At 39.9% G+C, this 24,888-nt stretch overlaps 1 protein-coding gene across 2 annotated transcripts in view; it reads right to left on the bottom strand.

Moving 5' to 3' along the window:
* Window positions 1–24,888, bottom strand: part of aff4 (AF4/FMR2 family, member 4) — a 29,619-nt gene that overhangs the window by 3,941 nt on the left and 790 nt on the right. Inside the window, exons 1-20 of one of the 2 annotated variants that reach the window (XM_084940657.1) lie at window positions 17,916–23,972; window positions 12,858–12,987; window positions 9,224–9,997; window positions 8,686–8,724; window positions 8,453–8,539; window positions 8,164–8,191; window positions 8,003–8,066; window positions 7,749–7,841; window positions 6,975–7,119; window positions 6,019–6,772; window positions 5,729–5,880; window positions 5,158–5,243; window positions 4,589–4,811; window positions 4,124–4,221; window positions 3,644–3,707; window positions 2,882–3,018; window positions 2,403–2,474; window positions 2,144–2,237; window positions 1,954–1,997; window positions 1,590–1,807 (exon numbers count right to left, since the gene is read on the bottom strand). In XM_084940657.1, coding sequence (XP_084796783.1) covers window positions 1,590–1,807; window positions 1,954–1,997; window positions 2,144–2,237; window positions 2,403–2,474; window positions 2,882–3,018; window positions 3,644–3,707; window positions 4,124–4,221; window positions 4,589–4,811; window positions 5,158–5,243; window positions 5,729–5,880; window positions 6,019–6,772; window positions 6,975–7,119; window positions 7,749–7,841; window positions 8,003–8,066; window positions 8,164–8,191; window positions 8,453–8,539; window positions 8,686–8,724; window positions 9,224–9,997; window positions 12,858–12,987; window positions 17,916–17,932 — 3,319 coding nt within the window. In that variant the 5' untranslated portion in view covers window positions 17,933–23,972. Of the gene's footprint in view, window positions 1–1,589; window positions 1,808–1,953; window positions 1,998–2,143; window positions 2,238–2,402; window positions 2,475–2,881; window positions 3,019–3,643; window positions 3,708–4,123; window positions 4,222–4,588; window positions 4,812–5,157; window positions 5,244–5,728; window positions 5,881–6,018; window positions 6,773–6,974; window positions 7,120–7,748; window positions 7,842–8,002; window positions 8,067–8,163; window positions 8,192–8,452; window positions 8,540–8,685; window positions 8,725–9,223; window positions 9,998–12,857; window positions 12,988–17,915; window positions 23,973–24,888 lie in introns of those variants that run through there. The other variant, XM_084940658.1, reaches the window with a different exon arrangement.

The raw sequence follows: 24,888 nt of genomic DNA, 5'->3' as shown, positions 1-24,888 counted from the left end.
AGCCAAGCAATGAGGCAATCAAGAACCGCCCGACGTTTCAATGTTTCCAATGTTTGTTATCTTCACTCTCCACAAATATCTCAATACTAAGTCCAAAAAAAAAAGGAAAAAAAAATCTGATTTATTGAAGATTTAATCTGAGGCATAAACTGCAAGAAAAAAGACAAAAAACTATTTGGCCTCAAATCCTCGTCCAGCAAACCTCTGAACTATGAGGGGAAAACCCCAAACTCAGCGCAAACACACACACACACACACACACACACACACACACACACACACACACGCACGCCTGGGGGTGAAAACTGGCCAGACAACCAGGGAAAATTGTGCACTTAGTGATGCTGCTGACTTTTCCATCTTTAGATTGTGGCGATAACGTTGTGTGGGCTGTGGACGACCGAGGGTTTCTTGTAAACGCAGTAGTTTTTAATCAGAAGTTCAGTCAATCACAAACATGCTTTGAGCTATGAAATTTGCATTATTACTATATTGCAATGATTCAAATTCAAAAAACAGTTTGACATCTGTAAGTAAAAAAAATGAAAACACATTTTATTTATAGGTAGATAAATAAAATCCGTTTTTGAACATTAATCTAGAACACAGATGTTAGATTGTGGGCCAGATACAGCCCACTTTGATCTTAAGTGGGTCAGAACAGGGAAACTCCCCTTTCCATCATTGTAAAGAACTTTAACTACACATTTACTCTGTTATCTTAATATTAAGCTAGTTTTAAAGTTGCTTCGATAGCACCAATTCACAACAGTCACCCATATTATATTAAAATATGTACTATAAAAAGATATAAGAAAAAGAAGTGCAATCTGAAGAAATGTTGCTCTAGTAAATGACACGTCTGTTGGCACGACATAAGTCTTCTGGTAGCTCATTGCCAAGACTCCTGTATATTTATAAAATATATAAAAGCTCTAAAATAGAGATGAGAGGAAAGAAACGTTGAAAAAGAGGCATGCTAAGATCGTCTGATAGCAAATCAGTCCTATTTGAAGCTGTTTTTAAACTTGGAAAGAGCCCAAAAAAAAAAACAAAAAAAAAAAAAAACAACACAAAAAACAAAAACTAACAGTACATTAACCATTTAAAAAAAACAAAACTATCTGCTTTTTTACTTTAAATAAATAAATAACAGGAAAACAGACCGAACAAACTCATTGCCTTTACGGTAAACAGATCTCAAGGCCTACTCTGTGGCAGGAAAAACACTTCATTACCAAAACATTTCTGCAACCAAGGCAAATAAAACCTTCAAATGAGTCATAAAATGCAGCTGGGGAAAAAAATTCAACAAAAAATGGTCTGCATGCTCGATCAGCCAACCTGCTGCCCATTTGTATAGATCCATACTCAAATCTCTTTACACAGTGGGTTCAAATACTGCTGGCAAACATCTATGAAAAACCTTACCGCTGCTGCTGAGCTATTAAAGATGTAGAAAATAGCAGCTCAGGATATATAGCTCTAAATCCCATCTGTGTTTGCTTTTAAACATAAATTTAAAAGTCTAGAACAAAGACCATATGTCTCTTCCTTTTAACTAACAAGTAAATCCTTGTGTCGTATACCTTTTTGCTCTTTAGATAGTTGCTCAGCCTGGTCCCAGACCTCGGTGGCGTACAGGAAGTTGGAGGTGACCTGGACATAACTGGCAGCCATCTGGTGGATCCGCTGAGGTATGGTCACAGATGAGCTAGTGCTGCTGGTACTGCTGACTGCTGAGTAGCCACCCGCTGTGCCCGGTGAGAGTTTGGGAGATACTGGAGAGGGCATACCTGCCGTCTTACTGCATTAGGAAACAGAAATAAGCAGACATGGCAATGAGTTTCCTGGCACTGTGAGGGAGAATCTGGGAGTCACTTGACAGAACAGCAAATAAGAACCTCTCCTTTACTTTATACATCAAAGGATGTAACCGAGGATGTGACTTACTTTCCCATTCCAGGAGAGGGAGCTTGGGTGTTGCTCAAAGAGTTCTGGCAAATGAAATAAGAATAACATTATGTACACACAGAGGAAGCATGTTACATATTCACAGAGAAAAACGTCTTTCATGGAATTTTACTGCACGTCTTTAGTTTTGAAGGTCTGCCAAGGAAATAAAGTTAATAATAAAAAGTACCTTTAGGTGTTCGGTGAGTGTTTTAGAGTATTTTAGAGCGCTGTCTTTCCTCAACTTGAACAACCGCAGGTAGAGAAGAGACTGGCATCGCAGGCTGGAAGCAAAAAAGGATAAATATTGATCTAAACTAAAGAAAGAAGCAACAAATATTTGAAATGTGTGGAAAGTTTAAGTTACACGGCCAGGTAATGAGTACTTGGAGTTGACAGCTGAAGACAAGAGTCCACCACCTGATGGACTCTTGCTACAGTGTACTCACCACAGCACAGCTAGCCTCTTGTCTGCTGGAGTAGCATCTGGGGCCATGTAGCTTTTTAACTTCATAGTGTATCTGGATGCAGAGATAATCAAGAGCTCAAGTTTTTAGGAGAAAAGGGTTGAAGCAAATTAAGCACCTCCTTAAATATTGTACTTTTTAAAGGAGCACTCCATCCACTAAGTATCAAAACCCATGCAGCAGAGGCAGAGACGATCTCTTTTTAGTCCAAAGTATCAACTTGTTTGTCAAAGCCTGGTGCTCACATTACCCACAATGCAAATCAACCATTAGCGTGGTGTGTTATGCAACTTGTGCCTCATGCAGCCCTGAGGTGCTTGGCCTTTGGCACAGAGATACAGGTTTTGTTTTTGTTTTTCTTGAACAACTACGTCCTCATATGTAGTGGTTCTCACCAGTGGAGTTCTCCTTTAAAGTGTAATTCTGCTGACAGTGATAAACACAGCTATGGCTGCCCTTACTTGATAAGCTCCACCGTTTCAGCATACATGGGGAAAGGAGACTTTGCCTCTTGAGCGCTCTTCTCCAGCGCGTTACCACATTCAATGAAAGACACCACAGCATCCAGATAGAAAACCGCCTTGTCAAAACGGTCAAACTGTAAAGGAAATTAAATAAATAAATAAATAAATAAAGAGGACACATAGTGATTAAATACTACCCACTCTTTTGAGACTGGGAGGACAAACTACCTTCACATGACAATAATTTGACATGGTTTTGGCCAGTAACATTAGATAAGTGACATGGTTTGAATATGACCTGGTTGGGATTGCATAAACTAATCATATCACTGAAGTAATATTATGCTGATGTAGCTTATGATCCTGATTTTGTGTTTAGAGAGAAAAGAAGAAAACAGCAACTAAATAATTACATTTTGAGTAAGAATAAGATAATCCAACAGAGATGGCTATTTTATAATGCAAGTGTACATAACAGATACCAAACGTGAAGCTAAACAGATCCACCTGCTCATCTACAGTGACCCGGTAATAAAAGCATTTTTATTATTATTTTTAAGGAAATCACGCAGAGCTCAAACTAAAAGCAGCTTTGAAAACTAAGTAAAATTTCATAGTCACCACAAAAAAGTCACTGTGAAATCACTTTCTGCATAAAAGGAAACCTCTTATTATATGTAACATAAAGCACCATAGAAAATGTCATTTAATGTTTTAAAGTCCTCTCAATTACACCAGTCATTGGGGTTTTGCTCTTACCAGTGCATCTGCATTGTGTTTAAGTTTCTTGGCCTCCTGTAAGTAGTGATCTGCTGAATGGACCCTGAAAGAGAATAATGAGAAGGTTTAACAAATCAAATCATTTAAGTGTTCTTGACACTGTGGCGTGCTTTTTATATCCACTAAACATAGAAACTTTGAAAGAATGTCATAAAAAAAGTCTCTTAACTCCTGAAACAGCTCTTATCTCATTAAATCAAAATGTGAAGTGAAAAGGTATGAAAATAAGAAGCAAGACTATGTTGTTGCATTACCACGGCATTAAAAAGGCAGCGATTCCCAGCAGAGAGCCTTTTAAAATGGAAATTAACATAACTTTTCTGGCATGCAGGCACATCTATTCATGACCTCCCCAACCTCCTGCAGCTTTATGCATCAAAGGCAACTCTAGATCCCCACAGCAGTTCTTTCTCTGTGCCCCGCTGAGGGGTTATCCACAGTGGAAAGAGCTCCTCTTACCTGTCCTCAAACACCAGCTTGGATCTCTGAGACTTGGTGCCGTCTGTGGAGAGCGGGGGCACAGCCAGCTGGTTATCGCAACCCTTTGAGGATTTCTCCTGCAGAGAAGTATGGGGAAAATAACATTTTAGGGAAAAAGAAGCTGGATTTTTGTTGTTTTTTTTTTTTTTTTTAAACAGACTTGCAGAACAGGACAGAGTCACAACAAGTTAGAGGTTGGTCTTATACAAATGTAAAACAATCCCACCAAAAATCAGTGATTATGTTATAGTTGCAGATACACACTGCAAGCCATGACCTTGGCTACTCCCTTTCTACCCTTAACAACAACTTCCTCCCCACTCCATGCATGCTCTGGTATTTAAATTGCTCAGGGAAAAACACTGCACAACTGGCAAGATGAAAGTCTGCCCTATCTGCAACATTTGATAGGTATCAGAGATAACAAAGGCTTCTCATGCCTACCTTGCCGTCACGTGTGCTGCGCCCTTTTTCCTCTCCTTTTCTATGTTTGGAGGTGGAGCTGCCCTTGGTGCTGTGGCTCCCTTCTTTTCCACTTCCTGTCCCGCTGGACAATGACGTGGAGGACTGGCTGACTGTCCGCTTTCGACTGGGATGCTCTGCCTTAATTGTCCGCATGGAAGGAGAGGGGACTGGCTCCTCTTTCTTTTCCGAAGACCTTTTAGAACTGAGTGGGATTCAAATCAGTATTTCATTATGCATGAAAACTAGGCTGTCTACTCAACATAAAACATTAAAACTAAAAAGTTAAATATTAACATTTCATGTAATTATAAACAAAGAATGCAGATATGGAGCATAATGGTTAACAGGTACAGCTTGAAGGGGCTCAGATATAATAATAAACTCACTACATTAAGCTGTTATGATGCTCATTAGAATTTACAGGGTTTATTTTGTCTTTTGTGTGATTATCGGAAAAGGCAAAATTAACTACTACTGTCACATTAGGCTCCTGGCTTACAGAGGGTTTACTGGTAATGATATTCAGGACAAAAGCTAAGATTACTCACTCTTTACTGCTGCTTTTATGATGGGATGTAGATTTATCCTCTAGCTTGATCCGCTTGGTCTCTGGCTTTGTGCCTTCCTCATTAGTCTAAAGAAAGATGAGAGAGAAAAATAAAAAGCAGGGTGCATTAAAGAAAAAGTCCGATTTAATAATAGGTTACACGCCTCCAATTATTATCGGAAGACGCCAACTCATTGCAGGTATAGCTCAACTATGCCAGCTCACTGTTATCCTAAATGACTGTTACATTCCAAACTATCCAGTCACAAAGATTTTAATTCTCCATCTTTGGTAGTTGTGTGGCTATGATTAAAGTAAAATGCACAGTCATCTAACAGCGCTAAATCCAGGTCTGGATCTCAACCAGAATGTAGTCAATTGTTCTTTGGCTCAAATGCACTTTCTTGCTTTAATGGAAATCTGGCTGTGTGCTATTCCAAGAGATGCTATACTGGGGGGAAAAAGACCTTAATAAGTGAAAGGGATACTCAATAACAAGCTTTTCTATTTTACTCTGCTTTCAAGTAGAAATACAATGTATTTCTTACAAAAAGCACTGAAATTTGCTCTACCTTGTGTTTCCTCTTGGCCTTGCTCGAGCTTTTCTCAGAGCTCTGTTTGCTGAAGTCTTTGCTGTCCCTGTCGAGAGAGTCTTCCCTCTCCACTTTTATCTCTGCAGGTTCCTTGTAGGGCCGCCCTGGGATTCTGGACAGCAAGCTGAGATCTATGGGAAACAGGAAGGAAAAGGGTAGGGTATGGCTTAATTTGGTTCAAAGTAAAGAAACCCCTTTGGTTCAGTGCCCACTACACCTTGACATATTCTCTGGACTTTTTACAAGACTTGCGAGCAGTTTCGACTAACCTATCTTGACTAATAAAACTTGCTGCTGAGGCTGTCTCGCAGGGTAGCGGTCCTCGGGGTCACTGAGAGGAGACAGCAGCCCTCTCTCTTCCCCAGGCGAAAAAACGCACACGGGTGTCCTGATACTCTCTGTGTACTTGGGTGTCTGGGATGAGGACGGGATGCTGTCGTTTCCTTCAGAGTCTGATGATGAAAAGTCTGTGTCAACAAATTCACGAGATTTCTGAGAAGTCTTGGTTGCTGCCTTGGGCTTGCGCTGAGCTGCAGTGCTGGAGGGAGTAGTAGTGGGCCTCGGCGAGGATTTGGGTTCTTTTTTATTGCTTGGTTTGCGTGAACCCTTCGTAGCAGCTTTGGGCTGATGAGGAGGTATCTCTGGAGCCGGCTCACTCTCCACTCTCAGACCTCCCTTTGGTTCCTCTACCACAGGAGGCTTCTCTGATTTTTTAGGCTGCTTTTTACCCACTCGAATACGTGGATTTGTGCCACCCTCGCTCTGTGCGGGTGACTTTTGCCGGCCACGGCCACCTTCTGCACCTTTCTGGGCTGCCCGCAGGTCCCTGCTAGGGGTGGGTGCTGCTGAATCTTTTGACCCCCCTCCTTGGCTACTATAGCTGCGCCCTGAGCTGTTATCTCGGCCATCTTTCTTGAATTTGGGTGGGACGTTATTGTTGTCCAATGGGGATGAAGGTGAGGACTGCTTGGCTTTCTTGAACCAGTTGTCCAACTGCCACTTGTTTGCCATGGGTTTTTCAGGCTGAAGGGGCACAGAGGGGAGCACAGAATTAGGAAACAGTCTCACTGATTGAACTCCTAACAAAATATAAGAGTCTAGAAGAAAGTACCATATAAATATTTAATCCAAAAATAGAAGTGGACAGTGTGAAAACTGGTTCATACAATCCTTAATCAACCAAGCGGTATTACAGCTCTGTATAAAGTTACTGAAAAATTATTACTTCAGGAGAGGCAGGCCGTGGTTGCTCGTTGGCTTCGCTGTCTGTCGTGCTGCTTTCGCTCTCGCTGTCAGAGCCCGAGCTGCTCTCTGAGCCGCTATGGCTGCTGGAGTCGTCCCTTGATTGCTCAGCTGCTTCGCTGTTATTGCTGTTCAATAGGAGAGCATTAAACATTGTCATTGTGGTGTATGAGCAAACATCTATACCTCCACATAAAGATTTTAAGTGATCAATAATGGTATTTTACGGTCGAGTCACTAAAAACCTGTGTATGTTGAGATTATTCGTTACCGCAGCAAAAATCTGAATACTTATGTATGCATTTTTCAGGGTTTAGAATCAGTCAGCATAAGGATATTAATGCAACCTGTGTAGTAGCTGCTCGAGTCCTTGGGTAGTTCATGGGTTTCAATGCTTTAACTGTCAAGCCACAAGGTGTGCATAAAAACCCCAAGATTTGCATTCTCTGTCTTTCTCCACACACTCAAGAAAGCAGCTTTGTTATATATTCAGTTTTAAAAAATGTATATATATATATACTTTGCATCCAGCAGTACAGCAAAAATATGGTTTTATATTTCAGGCATCACTATGTCATCAAGGTGCAGTTAACACATAAAGACAAGACACAAAAGGGCTGAAAAAGAAGAAGAAAGCTACTCGAGCTGTGAAGTTTTTCTTTCAAGATCGGGAAAATGATTCAAAGTTAAAACAGTAAGTCTCAACATAGGACTTAGATAAAACTTAAGGACTTAAAAAATGTTTTCTACAGTTTACCTTGCTGATGTGTTCCTTGAGGCATTCTTGGCAGAGTCCTGTTCTCCATCACTGTCCTCACTGCTGCTTAGCCTTAGGTCTTCCTCCAACCTACTGAGATACGGGAATCATTTGTTATTCTTTATATGTCGCCACAGTCGTTTGGAGTTACTGTGATTACTTTTAGCTTCTTAACTCAAATATTTACTGTTCAACTATTCCACTCACTACTGACAAGAAAAAAGAAAAAAAAGGTTCAAAGATGAAGCACTTACGTGGGCTGGTCATCGCAAGTTTTGGCTTGGTGGCTACTCGAGCTCTTTGATGAACTGCCTCGCTCTAAAACACACATAAAAAGATTTATATGTATTGATTGAAAGCCTAGAACATATGCATTTAACTTTACTTCACTATTTTATGTGTGTGTGATACTCACTGTGCCCACTTGGAAAAGGGTGAGTATCCTGAAATTTAAAAAAAATTAAAAATTAAAAGGAGGTGTTAACTTATTTTCATGAATCTCTGCATTATTATATGACTTTGCATTCATGAGAAAGATGCCATGATACATTCAATACAAGCAGTAAGTAACAAGTTGACTTATCACATTAAGTAACCTTCCAAAAAAACCCTCCTTTGCTTGTCTTATGCAAGGTTTGATTCATACAAATGGAAATAGTTCATCACAACGCAATCACATTAATCAAACAGACACTGCTGCTGACCTTGGTGGGGAATGGAAACTTGGAGGGCTCTGTTTTACAGGGAGTGTGGATGGCTGTCAAAGGAGGGGGCCATGACTGAGTCATTTCCTGAATTTAAAAAAAGAGAGAGAAAAGAGAAAACAGAAGGAAAAAACCCCCATTAAAATTAGCTTTAAGGTGTGAGTAAACTTGATGGTTCATTCAATTATTTGAAGCAGATGGCTTTTCTATGAAAATGAGAGTTGTGTCTGTACCTTCAGAATTTCGTCGACACAGTTGGCATCACCGGATCCCTAAAGACAGAAACAGCATGCTTATGAGACGTATAAACAATATGATCTCAGTACAGCATGTGTGAGGTGGCTTCCATTTTGAGCCCTATTAGTCATCCTATAGGCATTTTGTGAGAACTAGGAGTTCATTCAGACCATGTGTAACAAGCTGAGAGGTCCTTTAACGTAATCATTACATCATTAAATCAAACACATGCCACTGCTCTGACATAGTAAGCTATAAATTCTACACAAGCCGTTGGTAGGTCGTTTCTAACGTACAATCAGGGTTACACCAGAGGGACACCTCTTGTTTTGAGTCAAGGCAGAAATATATATATTTCTGTGGGTCTAAGAGAAAATGAAGGAATGATCACAGCATGCAACATTCAAAAAGGCATCTGCCTTAAGAGAGACTTCAAAAAGCTGCTCTTGAGGTGATATACAAACAAAGAGCACATTCTTTAAATAGTCAACATACCAGGTTCACAACAGCATGAGATTGAGACTCAGGTCTTACCTCTACAGGTTGGGAAGGGATCTTAAGTTTGGCAAGCTTGGACTTCATCTCTCCCACAGTGCTGCTATGCGACTGTCCAGTGTAGCTTTCCGCTTGCGAACTCTTAGGTTCTGCTGTTTCCTGGCCATCCATAGGCCGCACGTAGGCTGTTGGTTTTTGCAGCATTGTGCTGGGCTTGGACATGAGAGATGGGGGAAAGGCCTGACTTGAGTGCTGTCCACTGGGGAAGGACGTGTGAACCCGTGAAGGTGAGTCCCAGTTGGCCTCTCTGTCTCGCGGTGACTTTGAGCGGTAGCGGTCCTTGTTGTGATGCTGCTCAGCAGACAAAGAGCTCCGCGAGTGACTACTGGAGGAACTTAGAGAGCCCTTTGCCGGACTTGACATGTGTGACTTCGAGTGATCGGACCCTCCGCTGTGTTTACTTGACTTTTTTTCCCGCACTTCCCCTCTCTGGCTACTGTTGCTGCTGCCGCTACCGCCTCCGTTGCTCCTCTGGCTGCTGTGCCCGCCCTGGAGTCCTGAGCGTTTCTGGGACTGGGATGAAGATCCGCCCGCTGCGGGGCCAACAGGGGTCCACTTACTGCTCTGGCTGCTGCCGCCACACCGCTGGTCCCCACCAAACAAAGGTGGGCCCGACTTCTCCTCAGATGAAGACGAGCTGTTGGATGGTTTACTATTAAGTTTTGGAATGGTGTCACCAATTGGCTCTTTCATTTCGTCGTAGTTGCCCAGCATGCTCTGAATACGGCTGGACAGTTTATCTTCCTTGCTCACCTGCAAAGTGAAGCAGAGACAAACAAACAAAAAAGAATAATTATTGTGGAGAACATGAGTGAAAAGAGGGAAAGCAGAGAAAAGAGAAGTTCAACATTTGAGGTAAAGGCGCTCAACCAAAAACAGAGGAGCAGTGAGAGGCCTTCACTTTTTCAGACTGAGCCCAGATCAGTCCAAACCCATCTGCGAACACAGTTACGCTCTGCCCAGACACCCACCACAGAAGATAATCAATCACTCTGAGGCCACGAGTTCCAGCCGACCTGTTTGCAATCAGCCCGTGACAAAAGTCTGTGTAGAGTATCCAGTTTCACACGCAGCCTCACGCTTCAGTTTTGTTTGACAGAGTCACACCGAGGGTGAAGAAATACTAGCCGTTATCTGCAGCAGGAAATGTAACTTAGCTTGGTCATAACGTGCACTCCACTACCTCCTGTCTGCGCTGCCTGGCTCACATATGCGCAGCTAGGTATCACCTATTTTTCTTAATGGCTGTTGGTTTCAATTTTGTTTTAGGCTGTTTTGTTTTGAGCAACTGCACTGTTGCTTTCACATAACACACCGTTGTTGCGTTATGTTTAACTGAGGAAATTTCTGAGAGGAAAACCTTCAGATTGTAACTCTGTCAAAGCTTTTTTTTTTTTTGATAAACAATGGTGTATAGTGGTTGTTCAACTGCTGAAACTTTCAGAGGAAACCTCCAAGATGACCACAGGAACACTTTTCACCTTTTGGTTCCTGTGTGACAAAAACACTTAGTCCTGCAGCAGTACGGTCTTTAAAGCTGAAATAAATAACTTAAATCATTCACACTTCAACAATAACAAGCTACAAAGAACAAGCCGCTGATTGCCATCTCTTCAACATTTCTTCTGCCATTTTGTGATATCCGATAATAACAGCCACACGTTTTTGTTTTTAATCTGACACACATTTAATTTGCCTATTTTTCGACGCAGACACAAACGTTCTTAATAGATTTTTAATTTGCTGAGTCACTTTGGCTTTTTTGGGTCCAATTATATCCTGGTACCGTTAGGGTGAAAGCACCTACCCCGTCATATAATTTGAGGGATCCCTGATTTTTATTTTTATTATTTAAGGAGCCTTTCTAAGTGAAAAGAACGTGAAAAACAATATGCGGCTTCATAGATAAGCTTTTATTCTGTGCCGCTGAGAGAGTGCGTGAACTCTATGCCATAAAAATGTTACTGCTGTGCTGGTCTACATCTGGGAGGGCACAGCTGCAGCTGCATGCACACATGGCCTTTAATACAGAACACTAAACTTCCACTTAGTGGAGCATGACAGAGGAGAGAAAAGTCAAACTAAAGCTTATATAAGACTCGCACAAGTAGAGAAAACTCTATTGGACAGACTTAAGCAGTTTGCTTGTTCCAAAATTCTGCTCTGATACTGCAAAGACTGAACACCATCTTGTTCTTAAACATAGTATCAAGTGTGTGAAAACAGCAGATCACAATGTACACGGGTGAAAAGCTTCTTCCTTTGTAAAGGTCAAGGAGTTTTCCATCTTTAATGTCAGCTTTTTTATCTTTGTTGTGGCCCAAAACACTCCTCACTTACCTCTGGTGGCTTTTCAATTCCCAACCTGTCAGAACACATTCCTCACTGCCTCTTTGATGGCCAGCTCGAGCTAAAGAGAGAAGCCACTTACATCTGCTCAAATCTGGTTAGTGGCAAAGATTAGACCAGTACAGAGAACTCAAATCCTCTTTACAATTATATTGGCCGGGCAGGAGCCTGAAGCTGGCTGGCCTACATCTATGTGTGTCTGCAAGCACAAGAGGAAGCTCTGCAAAGAGGAGGCATGTTTTCAGGTCTTTAGTTTGCTTTCAACAACTGTAATGCCAAAAAGCTACGCAATGCCAGGTGTTTTTAAACTGTGCTGTATTTAGTGCAGAGTTGGTGAACTGCTCACAACTATCTGACAAGTATGTAACTCAAACCTCAAATCTTTGTAGAAACATTTGTGCTTTTAAGCCATAATTATGATTAGAACAAACACTGCACACAAACCTACCAATTTCCTCTTGAAATCGATGTTGCTGGTGTTCCATCTACTTTCAGTGAAGCTGGATCTTCACTTTCTGAGCATATCTTGCTTTTTTATCACACGTGAAGTAAACAAGATTAATTCAATTCATTTTCTTCAGTATAAATACACTTGGTGGGAACTACCATAAGAAAGGAGCCTGAAGCTAAACACTCATCTTCACATAACCAAAGACATGTTTAAAAAAAAAAAAAAAAAAAGTCATGACTAATTTGCATTGCCAGAAAAGCTTCTGATATTATGTACTATTCTCACCACAAAGCTTGACATTCACATGTCAGAATTCATTCCCCTTAAATGCTTGCCACAGGGGGGGGATTTGTTTTGGGGGGACAACAACACTTCTGAGAAAAACTATAGACTTCAGGCCTCAATGTGTTTCTCCTCCAACCTGTAATTCAGCTCAGTTTCACTGATACATACTGAGAAGGATAGCCTTAAACTTGCTTTTGGGCTATAGTTCACCTTAGTAACAGTGTTACCTGCCTGACGATCCAGAGGATTAACATTTCAGTTGATGTAAATCTACATTTCTAAATAGTTTAGCTCTTGGAACGTGCTTGTTTAAGCTAGCAAGACTCCGAAACAGCAGTGTTGTGCTGAATACTAGATCGCTGTAATAGTGTGCAGGAATTTCCCACATTGTAATTGCTTAATTTGCAGGAACTGATTATTATTATGCACAATCTGACACCTTGCATTTCCAGTCACTGTTACAGACTCCCTTAATATTACTAACCACTTACGTGCCAGATAAAGTGAACGTGAGTTGAACAAACTTACCACTTTGTAGGGTTCGGGGAAGAGAGGGGAATTTGCTGGGAAGGCCTCTCCTCCTCCCTGCTGGATTTCTTGATTTCGCCTTTCTCGTTCTTTCATTCGGAGCACATTCCGGTCCTCACGGTTCATGTTGCTATCAACACAGAAGAATAACAAAGTAACATAATGAGAAGAAACAATAAACAAATAGCGTATGTCTTTGCTGAACACGGATGCCTGCAGGGGCAGTATATTATGAAAATGAGATCTCGGAGACAAGTGCGGAAGAATTAAGCAAACATATACTCTTGTTAAAAAGTCAGCTTGGAAAAATAGAAATGGTCATTTTTTTCTCTTCTGTTTTACCCTTTACCATTTAAAAAAAACAATAAAGTCACAACAAGTATTGAGAAAGATCACACTACCGCTGTGCTCTGCTTTGACTCATTGTTAGCACAGACATAACTGTCATTAGTGAAATCCCACACGTATCATAAACAGGGGAAGTTGTGACCTGTGGAGAAAGTATGTTCTAATAAGCTTAGCCTAGTCTAGACACTGTGCAGTACCCTACTTCATCTGCAAATAATCTCCTTGTACAGATGGTCAGCACAATTTGCCCCCATCTGAAACTACCAATTCAATGTTTTCACACAGTGAGAAGGCTGCAGTTTACATACTTTTTATCTCAAAACATCAACAGTTGCAGGAAACGTTTGTGAGCACTTTGTTATTTATGATTGAGATCTGGGTAAATCCAAAGGGTACAAATCAATCTGACTGAACCACTAACATGTTTAAAAAAAATGTAAATAAAAACTTTGAGAAGGTTATCAAAAACAATTTAACTTCTGTTCTAACAGCATCTCAAAAAGCAAATGTTGCACTGATGGATCTCAGATGTCGAAGATGGTCAGCTTGATCACCAAGCGTTTGACAATTACGTCAACAGTTTAGCTTATTTTCCTCTTAATGTATTCAATAAAAACACTACCGGTATTACCTGCAAATTCAACTCAACCTGCCCCATTACTGTTTTAAGTACAGATCTCTGTTAAATTAAAATAAACAACAAAAAAAAAAAACCCACCCCAACATATACAAAACAGACACAAAAGGTTAGTGGTTCAGTGCCTACTTGCAGTCACTAATTACAATACGTTAAACCATTCATTGTTGTATGCGATCAAGGGTTTCAGTTAGCACTAGTTTGTTTTCTCTTCATGCTGGAAGCTGAAAATAAACTTGAAAGCATTTCTCTCTGAGCGAAAGCTGCATTTCTTTTGGTTGGGGAGCACAGCATAGTAGATCAAGTAGTACAGTTTAACCTCTTCCTCCACCTGCTATCGGTTCTTCCTAAACAAGGGGGAGGGAAATCACCCAAAACTAATTTGCAGGTTTCCCTCTTAACAGACTTGGTGTTGTGAGCAATGCCTTGACGATAAATATATAATAAGGTTAAAAAAGCACCACTGAATAAGAAAGGTATACCACTGATAAAAAATTAAAAAAAATCATCTCTTCAATAAAATAATCCTTATGGGATAATAAACCCTGGTAAATGAGACAAAAATGTAATTTTCTGGGAAAAATGCACAACTATAGTGAGGCACAGTGGACAGAGCATGATGGTTTTGGCCAAGTTGCTACCTCAGAGCCTAGATGCTTTGCAACTACTGATGCATGGTTTAGAAAGTACACTGTGTCCATGACCTAAAGCTTAGGAAAGGATAATGAATGCAACAAGGTGACAACTCAAAAGCATAAGAAAACAAAGATGAGCATGCTGTCCTGACCTTAACCCAAACAAGATGCCATCCCAAAATTATTAATCAACTAAAACAGCTTTTTGTCATGTCTCATAACATCTATAACAGTCTCAGAACACTTTTTTTTTTTAACAAAATGAGTTTCTACGAATCTTACTAAACTTACCAAACTCAAAAGCTCACTTAATTTGAAAACAACAACAAAAAACTGTCAGGCTTTTCCAGTGTTATGACTAAATGTGTTAAATAAAGTCACGGAAAGTAAATGTGTTTATTGCAGACTGTGTGACTAAAATGAAAGATCGGGCCACATTTAAGAGCAATCAAATCACAAATTTTTTCTCGTAACCTGCAAGAACCTGATTGCTTTTAAAATATTGGTAATTTTGGGTGGACTGTGTGCTGGATGTTTGCTTGCAATGAATGACAAAGTTAAAATAGACTGTAATTATCTGCTATGAAACTAGCTGGAACTCACTAGGTCCCTACAGATAAATAAACACACCCCGTAGTCTGTGTTTTCCTTCTGAACATAATGTGTGTTATTTAATCAGATGAGGAGAAAGTCATAAGGGCAATACCCCTCTGATCGGATGTATGGATTGACACCAGTGAGACAAACATCATTGCGACATGTAATATATCCATGTACACATCATTACGATAACAACTCAGAGCCATTCTAAAACATTACCAAAAATGCTCTGGTAGAGGAGAAATCAGGCACCTCATAGGTGCAGCGAGCCAAAAAAACAAATGTGACTTCCCTCTGCTGTGCACTTTGTTTAACAGAAAGCAACTACAGAGGTTTGAAAATAGAAACAAGCACGCTGTCATCCAGGCGTGTCGCCTCCCGGTTTAAGTCGACAGCTTCAAGCTCTGCCAGTGACAACAATGATTGTAAGGCTGTTGACACAGTGCGATTAAGCAGCAACCATCCGGCCTCCTTGTAGATTCTCAAAACTACACACAGGGTCTTTCTAATCTTTCCCAAGCATGACTAAAAAATGTAAGAAGTGGATGAGAAACTGACTCAACGATGAGGAAATTCTTTATACACAGGGAAGTCAAATGGCGAGAGAGTACACTGGAACCTGAGAGTTACGAGGAACTGATCAATCATGATAAATAAACTGTGTTACAGACTAAACCTTGTCACCATATGCTGGTCAAGCTTTGAATGAACTATTAGAAAAGCTCATCAGTTAGTCTAAACAGTAATTTCCCAACCAATCTTTTTTTTTCTTAACACAACCTTTAACCGTTTTATATCATCAACCCTGACATCTATGAGTAATGACAACTCTGACGCATTACTCATAGGAGGTATAGGGATTAACCCACTATGGCTAGGGTTCATTAAGCCACACTTACAAAGAAGCGACTAAGTCAACTTTATTTCATGAAACATACCATTAACATCACGATCACCTCTTGACTTAAAGCACAGCCAAGAACCAAGGCTGAAAATACAAAACCGAAATCCAAGCAACACACTTTGCACGACAAACTTTCTAAAACTGAAGTAGCTATGATTATCATCTACAGATAACATGGCCTCCTGCTATAAATGCTGTCCATAACTTTATTTACATCCATGCACATTTGATTGCTTAGATAAAGGGTGATTTTAATCTGCTCCAGCAGTATTAGTACTACACGTGTGTGTGTGTGTGTGTGTGTGTATATATATATATATATATATATATATATATATGTAAATTAGTTTGTTGATGTAATGTGGGTGTGGGCCTGCATGTGTGATTAAGCCACAGTGCTAAATGATCAAAGGCTCCAGGCAGGATCCTTTGTAAACACAGCTCATTTCCAACTAACTTACCTGAGCTGTTAGTTGTTATTATTTGAAAAGGGTGTGACGCTTTAGTATTACTCGAGAGAAACTCAACAGCCAAGGAGACTCAACTGTCTTGTTTGCGCCTCCTGGTTGTTGAACTTCTAACATTTATAATAATTGTTAGTAATAATTGTAGTCCACTTTAATTTTAGACTCTTCCCAAAAAATCTCATTGACTTAAAAAAAATAAATAAAAATCACACTTTCAGAGAAATTACCATGGTCCTATTCACGAAAACTTTTAAGTTTGGCTTCAGAATAACTGAGAAAGTACTCACTGTACCCAAACAGAAAAAAAAAAGAATGAAAAACAAGTGTTGGTGACATGATATGACCATGTGGCACGTATGTGGTAAGCCTCTGCACTCAATCTGTTTATAGTTTAGTCTTAGACCTGCCTCTAAACACAAACTAGGCCTCAGGGAGTACCAAACCAAGACCCTGATCCTTAATTAAGAAGTATGATTAACAAAAAGTTCGAGCAAGACAGCATGCCTTTCTGCACACATCAAGATTTTTAAATTGTGAATGAAGAGTAAATCCACAAAATAAAGGCATGGATTTATTTCTGTAGAAGTGAAACTGTTACCGCACACACAGCTGGTTTTCCACAAACAGTTTTGTGTTCAACATGTCCGAGCAACTAAACCAACACTGTGGATGGTGTTAATCATAATTCCTCCAAATCAACCCAGCCCTCACGTCACAAAGGTATTGTTATTCACTTTCAAACTGAATGATTAATTTTATGACTTACAAAATAAAGGGTTTTCCCTTCCAATTTGACCTAGGCCAAAAAGAGTGTACTATATATACTTCTCAGATATCAGTAGCTGAAAGTGCAAGCTATACAAATAAAATGTGACTAATCGAGAATAAATTCAGCCACCATTTACTTGTGTTGTGCTCAAAACAAGTAAAACCTTACTTTAAAGTCAAGATGCACATATAGGTGAGCTTTGATTGGCATTTTCCTGGTTTACCAAGCCTAAATCCAAACCTTGAGCCACTCCCCTCCCTATTCCAATAAAATAAGATGGATTAACAATAAGAAAAAGAGTTTCAAGTTTAAAGAACATTTATTAATATCAAGGTGTGATGGCCAGCTAGGTTTACTGTAGCCATTCAACACTGTGCCAAACTGAAAAGGTCAAAGTCTGAAGGCAGATCACTCTGTACCTAAATGAATCAGCTCGTATGTCTCGTTCTAAAGTACCACATAACAGTCAGATCTCATCTTTAAAAACAAACAAAAAACAGGGAAAAAAAACCCCACGATTTTCTCAGTATCACTGAGTACAAGATCTGGCTTCTGGGACACAGCCATTATGTAAGGAAAATCAAACATGTCTCATCTGTCATATTCAAGTATTCACAATAGGATAAAGTTATGTGCTTTAGTCCTACCAGACACCAAGAGAAATGAGTAAAGCAGTTAAATAGCTCTGCATTTCTTACCCTGACTGAGAGGCCATGGCCCCAACCACTGAAACATTGGAAAAAGGAGGGGAGGAGGTTTCACAGGATCTCCCAGGAATTCAGAAGTATTCTCGTCATGACTTGTCAGCCTGAATTTCCACACAAACCACCTCCAGTCAAGAAAACCTGACCCCTTTTTTTCAAATCTAGATGTATCTGTGGGCGTCCAGCTGAAAGAATGTGACTAAAGTTTCTTTACTCGACTGGAAGGTACTGTGTATTTCCTTGGAGTGGAGACAATTCTGACTTAGGGAGGGGAGGCGACTGCTTGTTCTCGGGAAATACCATGTCGGCAAACAGCGGGGGTTGGTCACATGCGAGGTGAAGGCTACAGAAAGCAGCAGAAGTTTTTATTTCTGTTTTGAAGATAAAGCATGCATGAAAAATGAGAAAAGTGAGGTGAAAGAAAGAGGTTAATATTGAATAAATGCAAGGGTATATGTGCTATTTAAATGTTTGGAGTGAATGCAATAGATAAATTAGGGATAAGAGACCTAATTTCTCATGTCTATTTTTATAGAAGAGTGCCTGATGTTTGACTGAGACCACTTTAGGCTGATTTTAATCTTTAAACCCCTCAGAAAGTAGCAGAGGAATAATTTAATCTGAGATAAAGCAAGGAGCACAAGCCATCAATTTGAAAAGCCTGCTGAAACACTGTAATAGAAATACAGTTTTGTTTGCTTTTTTTTTTTTTTTTTTTTAAAAAAAGGGGGGGTAACTAATTAAACCTTTAAGGAATCTTAAAAGATCACCTAGTCTTACTGAACCTTTTTACACCTTATTCTTACACACAAAATTAAGAAGGAGTGAAAAATTAAAAAGGGGATTATTGCAAAGGAAATTAATGAGCTTGGCCTTAAGGAAATGATTTCCACAACCGCCATGCTGGCCAATTAGAGCATCTACAGAAAAACGGCACTGAAGAAACAGCGAGAAAGGGAATAAATCTCACCTCTCTCCGAGAATGGCACAGTCCACCTCCTCCCATAAAAGGAGATGTTATTTTACACCGCAAAGCCTCTCCTCCAAGTGATGTCACGGCCCTCAGCACAACCCAGCCAATCAGAGCTGCTCTTTCCATCAACAACCTCCCCCCACCCCCCACTATGCCCTGGAGCACAGGGCAAAGCACCCATGCAGCCTGTTAAAGTCACAGCGCTTAGGCTTCCAGTATGCTGGGTGTAACAAACATGAGGCTTTTTCAGATGATGACGAAACATGCTGACAAGTGTGGCATCACTGCAAGCTGTGAGGATTTTTATCTGGTACACAAGCTGACAAAATGATGCCACTTCTGTTCTTGACTTTCAGCAGATGTTTATCATTAATCAAGAACATTAAAGGGCGGGCTTTTAGGTACAAGTGTTAAACATTCATTTATTGCTTTCAACAAAAATATATCTGAATTTGATCACATCTTTACAAGGTTTTGCCCTCATTATCTGAGGGTGCTTTGATTTAATTGCAAAGAAATTCAACTTCAATAATCTCATAAATTATGACAGTTTTACATGAATTCTATGCTGACTGTGCCAATTCTTCCCCACACACAATGATGCTCGCTGTGCTGTTTGCTTGTGGCGTTATTTAAAGTATTAAAACGAAGGCCGGCCTCCAAACTTTGGGAAACTCCATTTGATGGACTTTATAATAGACACAGCTGATATAAATAGTCATCAATGGATACCAAGGCTGTACAGTACTGCCAACAGCTGCATGTCTGTATCATCAGGCTTACGTTCTTAGAGATACTGTACTGGCTGGAATTATTTCCCATTCATGCTGAATCTGAAAGCACAGTGTGTTAGTCTGTCATTTCTCAGCACTTCCGGCAATTACATATGCCCTCTACTTTTATAAATAGAAGCAAAGTACTACCCTGGGAGGATTTAATCAATGACCAGGCTCATGAAGTAGAAAATGTTAACAAAAGGTTTACTATGCACATTACAAATGGCTCTAATTTTGTATTAAAAGCTATGAGCTGTATGCACATCAATTCATTTTGGATATTAAAACATAAATATTGCATGTTCAGTGAGTCTTGGTTAAGCAAAACTACAAGTGTCATCGATCATAACTGGTTTCCAGGACTTTACAGCACCTTAGATTGCTCTACAAAAAGTATTCTGTAGCAGGTGCAGATGGACAGCCAGTGCCACCACCACTACCACCCCCAGTGCTTTTGAAGCAAACCTGCTGACTGCAGGAATTCCAGAGGGAGCGTCCATTCAAATGCAGCAAACCTGCCCTCTATACCAGCTGTTTGGTGAGGACTACAGGCAAAAATCACATGCAGCTAGGACAAGAAGACTAAGAAGAAGTGTTGGGAAAAACTGGAGTGACTTTCAATCACTAAAACATGCAATACTTTTCATTAAGAAAACCCTGCAAGCCATATTTCTGTATCAGCATTTCAAGAGGAAAGAAAAGGGCTTGATTTTCCTTGAGACTTTTATATCAAAGTGCAGATGAGGAATTTTTGAAGAGGGCAGTATCTTAAATTCCTGCTTCAATTAAAAGAATTCAATATTTCTATGTGGCTGCACATTAGCTCCAATTAGCATATCAAAACAAGTCTCGGGTCTTGATTGGCATGTTCTCTAAACAACTGCTTATGTCCTTTCATTAAAGCAGGATTGAAGCATTTGAACTGACTCGCTGCCTGGAAAGCCTCCACTCAGCAGGCGTGCATTATCTGAATAAGAGGGAACTGGCAGCATTTACCAATCACAGGCTCAGTGCTGAGACTGTTGTGCATTTACACAGCTAATTAACTCATATTAATTTAGGAGCTTTTTATGTTTAACATTCAGTAAAGCTGTTTACCAAGAGCAAAACGGTAAATCAGTCTCTTCATGGCACTGTGAAACAGATAAAAAACACTTAAAGTAGTCATTTTCTAAAGCTTTTCTAAAGCTCTTCTAAAGAACTTAGGTATCTAGTAGGCAAAGTAAAGTAGTAGGTAAAATATACACTCTAAAATCTAGAGTAACTCTTACAAACAAAGCTAAAAAGTACCAGGCTCGAAAGCTCATTTGGATTTTACCTAGGTAAACATTGTCACGTGAACTCAGAAACAAAAGAAATGCTCTCACTTGCAGGTTTGACACAGATAACATAATGTTCAGTGTACTTTTTAGGCCACATTGTTAGTGGAACATGACACCCAAGCCTCAGTTATCTTGGCAACATTTCCAAAGGATCTGCGTCATTCAAGCTCTTCAGAAGGCACAACACAAGCCTGTCAAGAGGTTTTTCATTTTTAACCTGCTTCTGATCTATTGTACGATTTTTAACTCAGCAGACTGAGCAGCAGTGTACGAATAATATTTAAGCAACATGGATTATACCGCAGAGAGAGAGAGGGAGAGAGAGAAGAAGCCATTTCGTGAATATGCATTTCATAAGGTTTTAGCTACCCATCTTGAGTCTATCGGACCTTCCTTTAGTGTGATGAAACAATCTACCAAAGAATAAACCGTTCCTTAGTCATTTTTTACCTTAAAGAAACTACAATTATCCAGTCAAACTAAATCTTAACCTTTAAAACAGCAGGCACTTTGCAAACTAAAACTGTAACAACATGCAAAGATTTCCTGAAGTTAATAAAAGGTCAAACAAGACTGCAGTTCTCTCTACTGTGTAATAATTTCCCATCCATCAGTCTCAGCTGTATTACTCAGAGAAAAGTCTGCACTACATCTAAAGCTGAAATGTCTGTCACTAACCTCCAAACATCCAAATAAACTCTCTCTTGTAGCTGGAATAAAGGCTCAGTTGTGGTTAAATGGAGGAGTGAAAACCTGCAATGATAAGCCAATTAACTGAAGTGCTGTCGAAAAATGAATCAGCAAATATTTTTGATAAGGGCACTGAGCAGAAATTTTCGTCATTTCTAATCAAAAATGTGCTGGTTTCAGCTTTTTTGGGTTTCACACTTGTTGATGTGAACATTTGAAGCATCACCAAGGAAATGGGTGTAAATATATACAAAGCACTTTTCAACATTTTATAAAAAAAAAGAAAGAACATAAATCCATGAGATTAATCAATAATGAAAATAACTGGCAGCTGAGCCCTAAAATGTAGACAATTATTTATGCAAAATATTTACATAAGACACTTAACAATATGAATCTACAAAATCCACATTTTATCTGCGTATTGCATAAATTCATACCTCTGACTCTGGGATTTGTTTCTGTTTATGTTCCTAATCCATTTGTTATTTCCTTCAAAGCACTTATCCTGCTTAAAACAAAACAAGAAGATACTGTGGCAATGAATTTCACTACTATCTGAGACATATTACTGCTGCCACCGAAAAAGACTGAGGCTATTATCGTTCCACTTTAAAAATAGTATTATAAAGCAGTATCTCACAGCACCAATCTATGCCAGATCTGTGAAATGAAATGGCCTTAATGAGCTTCACCTTCACAGGACTGTAAAGCCACATGAGAGTTTAACTCGCATCGCTGAGAACAAAAGCTGAAGAACAGATGCATGAGGTCAGGACACAGTGAGCAGCATATTTCTCTGCTGCGTGAGCAACAGTACTGGGGGATAAAAAGAGAGCTGCTGATGTCTGATTAGATTCGGGCTAATTAAGCTGGCAGACTCAGAAAGAGCCTTCAAACAAGTTACTCTCAACAAGCTTCTTTTTGTACAGGAAATAAGATTTGATTATGAAACTTACAAACCTTAGCTGAACACACAATTAACTTGTACTTTGGGTCAGGTTAAAGAGGAAAAGGTAAATGCTAAAAAGCTGTAACATCTGCACAATGCATAAACCAGACAAGTGCAACACCTTAAAACCATTTCTATCATCAACAGAATAGCTTTTCTCTTTAAAATTGTGGCTAAAGAGGCAATTTTAAGCTTTGGATTAATTTTCCTCAAATGTAGGTGCTCAGATTTGAAATTGTGTACAATGGGCTGCAGCTGAACAGTCTGAAACTAGACATTGCTCACTTCCCAAATATCCAGCCAGCAAAACAACAGTGGAGTACATCAGGAATGTACAATAGGTGTGCCAAAGCCAAAGAAAACATGCATGCACTGCTCTGTCTGGAACGGACAAACAAGTCGCATAACATCTCGACTGAATGTGTGCCCTTCGCCTTGGCCACAGGGGAAACTGTTAAACTGAAGCCTCACAGCAAAACCCAAACAGGAAGTGAAGAGGATTTCACAGTAAGCCGCGTCACCAGTAGCACATTTACACATTACTGCAAACAAGGTGTTTACATCGCTGCTCCAGGAACCCTTTACCCCCCTTTTTAAAGATTCTTTTAAACTAACAAAGTTGGTATCTAGAAGTCATCTAGCCTCAGTTGAATGTCAAGTATGCTTAAGGCTTTCTTTGGTGCTTCGGTGTGTAGAAACCCAAAACAAAGACTATCACATCCAGACATTGTACAGTCACATGCATCAACCTTGTCTCTCTGCTCAACATTTTCATTTAAAAACAAAGGCATGACACATATATGAGCTATTTTTAACAGTTTAAAATAGCATGTTTTACCTGGATTAATTTTCCGTCTACAACCTTTGAAGTAGCTCAAACACTTCAGTTCAGCTTTCTAACTTACTGCCATCAACACAGCTCTTCAAGCAAGTCTGGTGATGGCATTATGTTTCAAGCTGCTACTAAAAGTATTTCAATTGTATAGTCAAACAAGTGGGTGACCTGTGTATTAAAATACAGTAAGAGCTCCAACCAAGGGCTACACTGTAGTTAAACTACTTAACAGCGCACACAAAAGAGGTTTTAGCCTTGTACCAGAAGAAAATCACCACGTCAGTGAGACATGGGGTGTAATTTACTAATGCAATAAACTCATTTGTTAAAAGCTGTCTGAAATGTAGTCTAGTCATAGTGTATAATCACCTCTCAAAGGTCCATTTTTTCCTATAAAAACCCCAACTTTATTTACTATTTGTTTATCTTCTAGAGTGGAAGCTGGAGTTTCAGACTGCACTATTGCCTGGCATTTTCAGAAAATTATTGAATATAAAACAGCAGTTGTCCTAAACCAGCCAAGTACTGCAGCTCACTCCACTGTATGAGGGGGGGGGGGGGGGGGTTTCTCTGACATAATTGAATCCGACGGCAATATCAACACTCCTGTTACGTCTACATAACAACAAATCAACAACTGCAACCACAGTTCAAGTACTGCTTTTGCTCCATCCACCATCTGACTAAAGTTGCTGAGCCGGTTCACAGCTACCTGCCGTGAACGAGTTCATGACCTTAGGGCATGAACTCGTCCCCCCTCCCGACTAAGTGCAGCCAACCATAATAAGTCAGTTGGTTGCACTTTCCTTGTCTCCATGCGTCAAGCCTATCCCTCCACATGCGTGCATGAACTACCCGTGACAAGTGTTAAGAGGAACTCTGGACTTATCACGCATTTTCTGGCCCTTCCCCCTAACTATGGCACGTAAAATGGCTTCCTAGAAAAGCACATCAGCTGATCCTTCGCTCAACCAAAGCATACATTCGGATTAACTGTGCTGCCCTTCTCCCCAGTGTTGATTTTCCATGCAAATAAAGACTTTGACTGGACACAGCAAGGAGTGGCACTAAGAGTTAGTAATACAATAAAGGAGGAGGATACGAACCAAAACTTTATGCTCGTCGTCACTGTGCGAAAAATAACGAGTATCAAGAGCCAATGATTACCTAAAACGACCATAAACTAGCACAGAAAGTACAAACAAGTAGCACTTATCTCCCATTGTTTGATTCCCCAGGTGCTTTTTTATGGAGAGCGAATAGTCTGTATTTCAAATGCAAAGGAAACATAGTATGTTTATCATTTGCACGTGTAGTATCATATAGTTATGCCGCCGTCTGTAAGAGCAAACTTAGGTGTACAAGTTATGTCAGCCACGGCTAAACACAAACATCAGTCGTCATGACCTGTTAGCTGCC

Source organism: Perissodus microlepis, chromosome 10 (genome assembly GCF_051167445.1).
Source record: "Perissodus microlepis isolate ML-2025 ecotype Zambia chromosome 10, ASM5116744v1, whole genome shotgun sequence".
Classification (NCBI taxonomy): domain Eukaryota; kingdom Metazoa; phylum Chordata; class Actinopteri; order Cichliformes; family Cichlidae; genus Perissodus; species Perissodus microlepis.
This window is presented reverse-complemented; position numbering and strand designations above follow the sequence as displayed.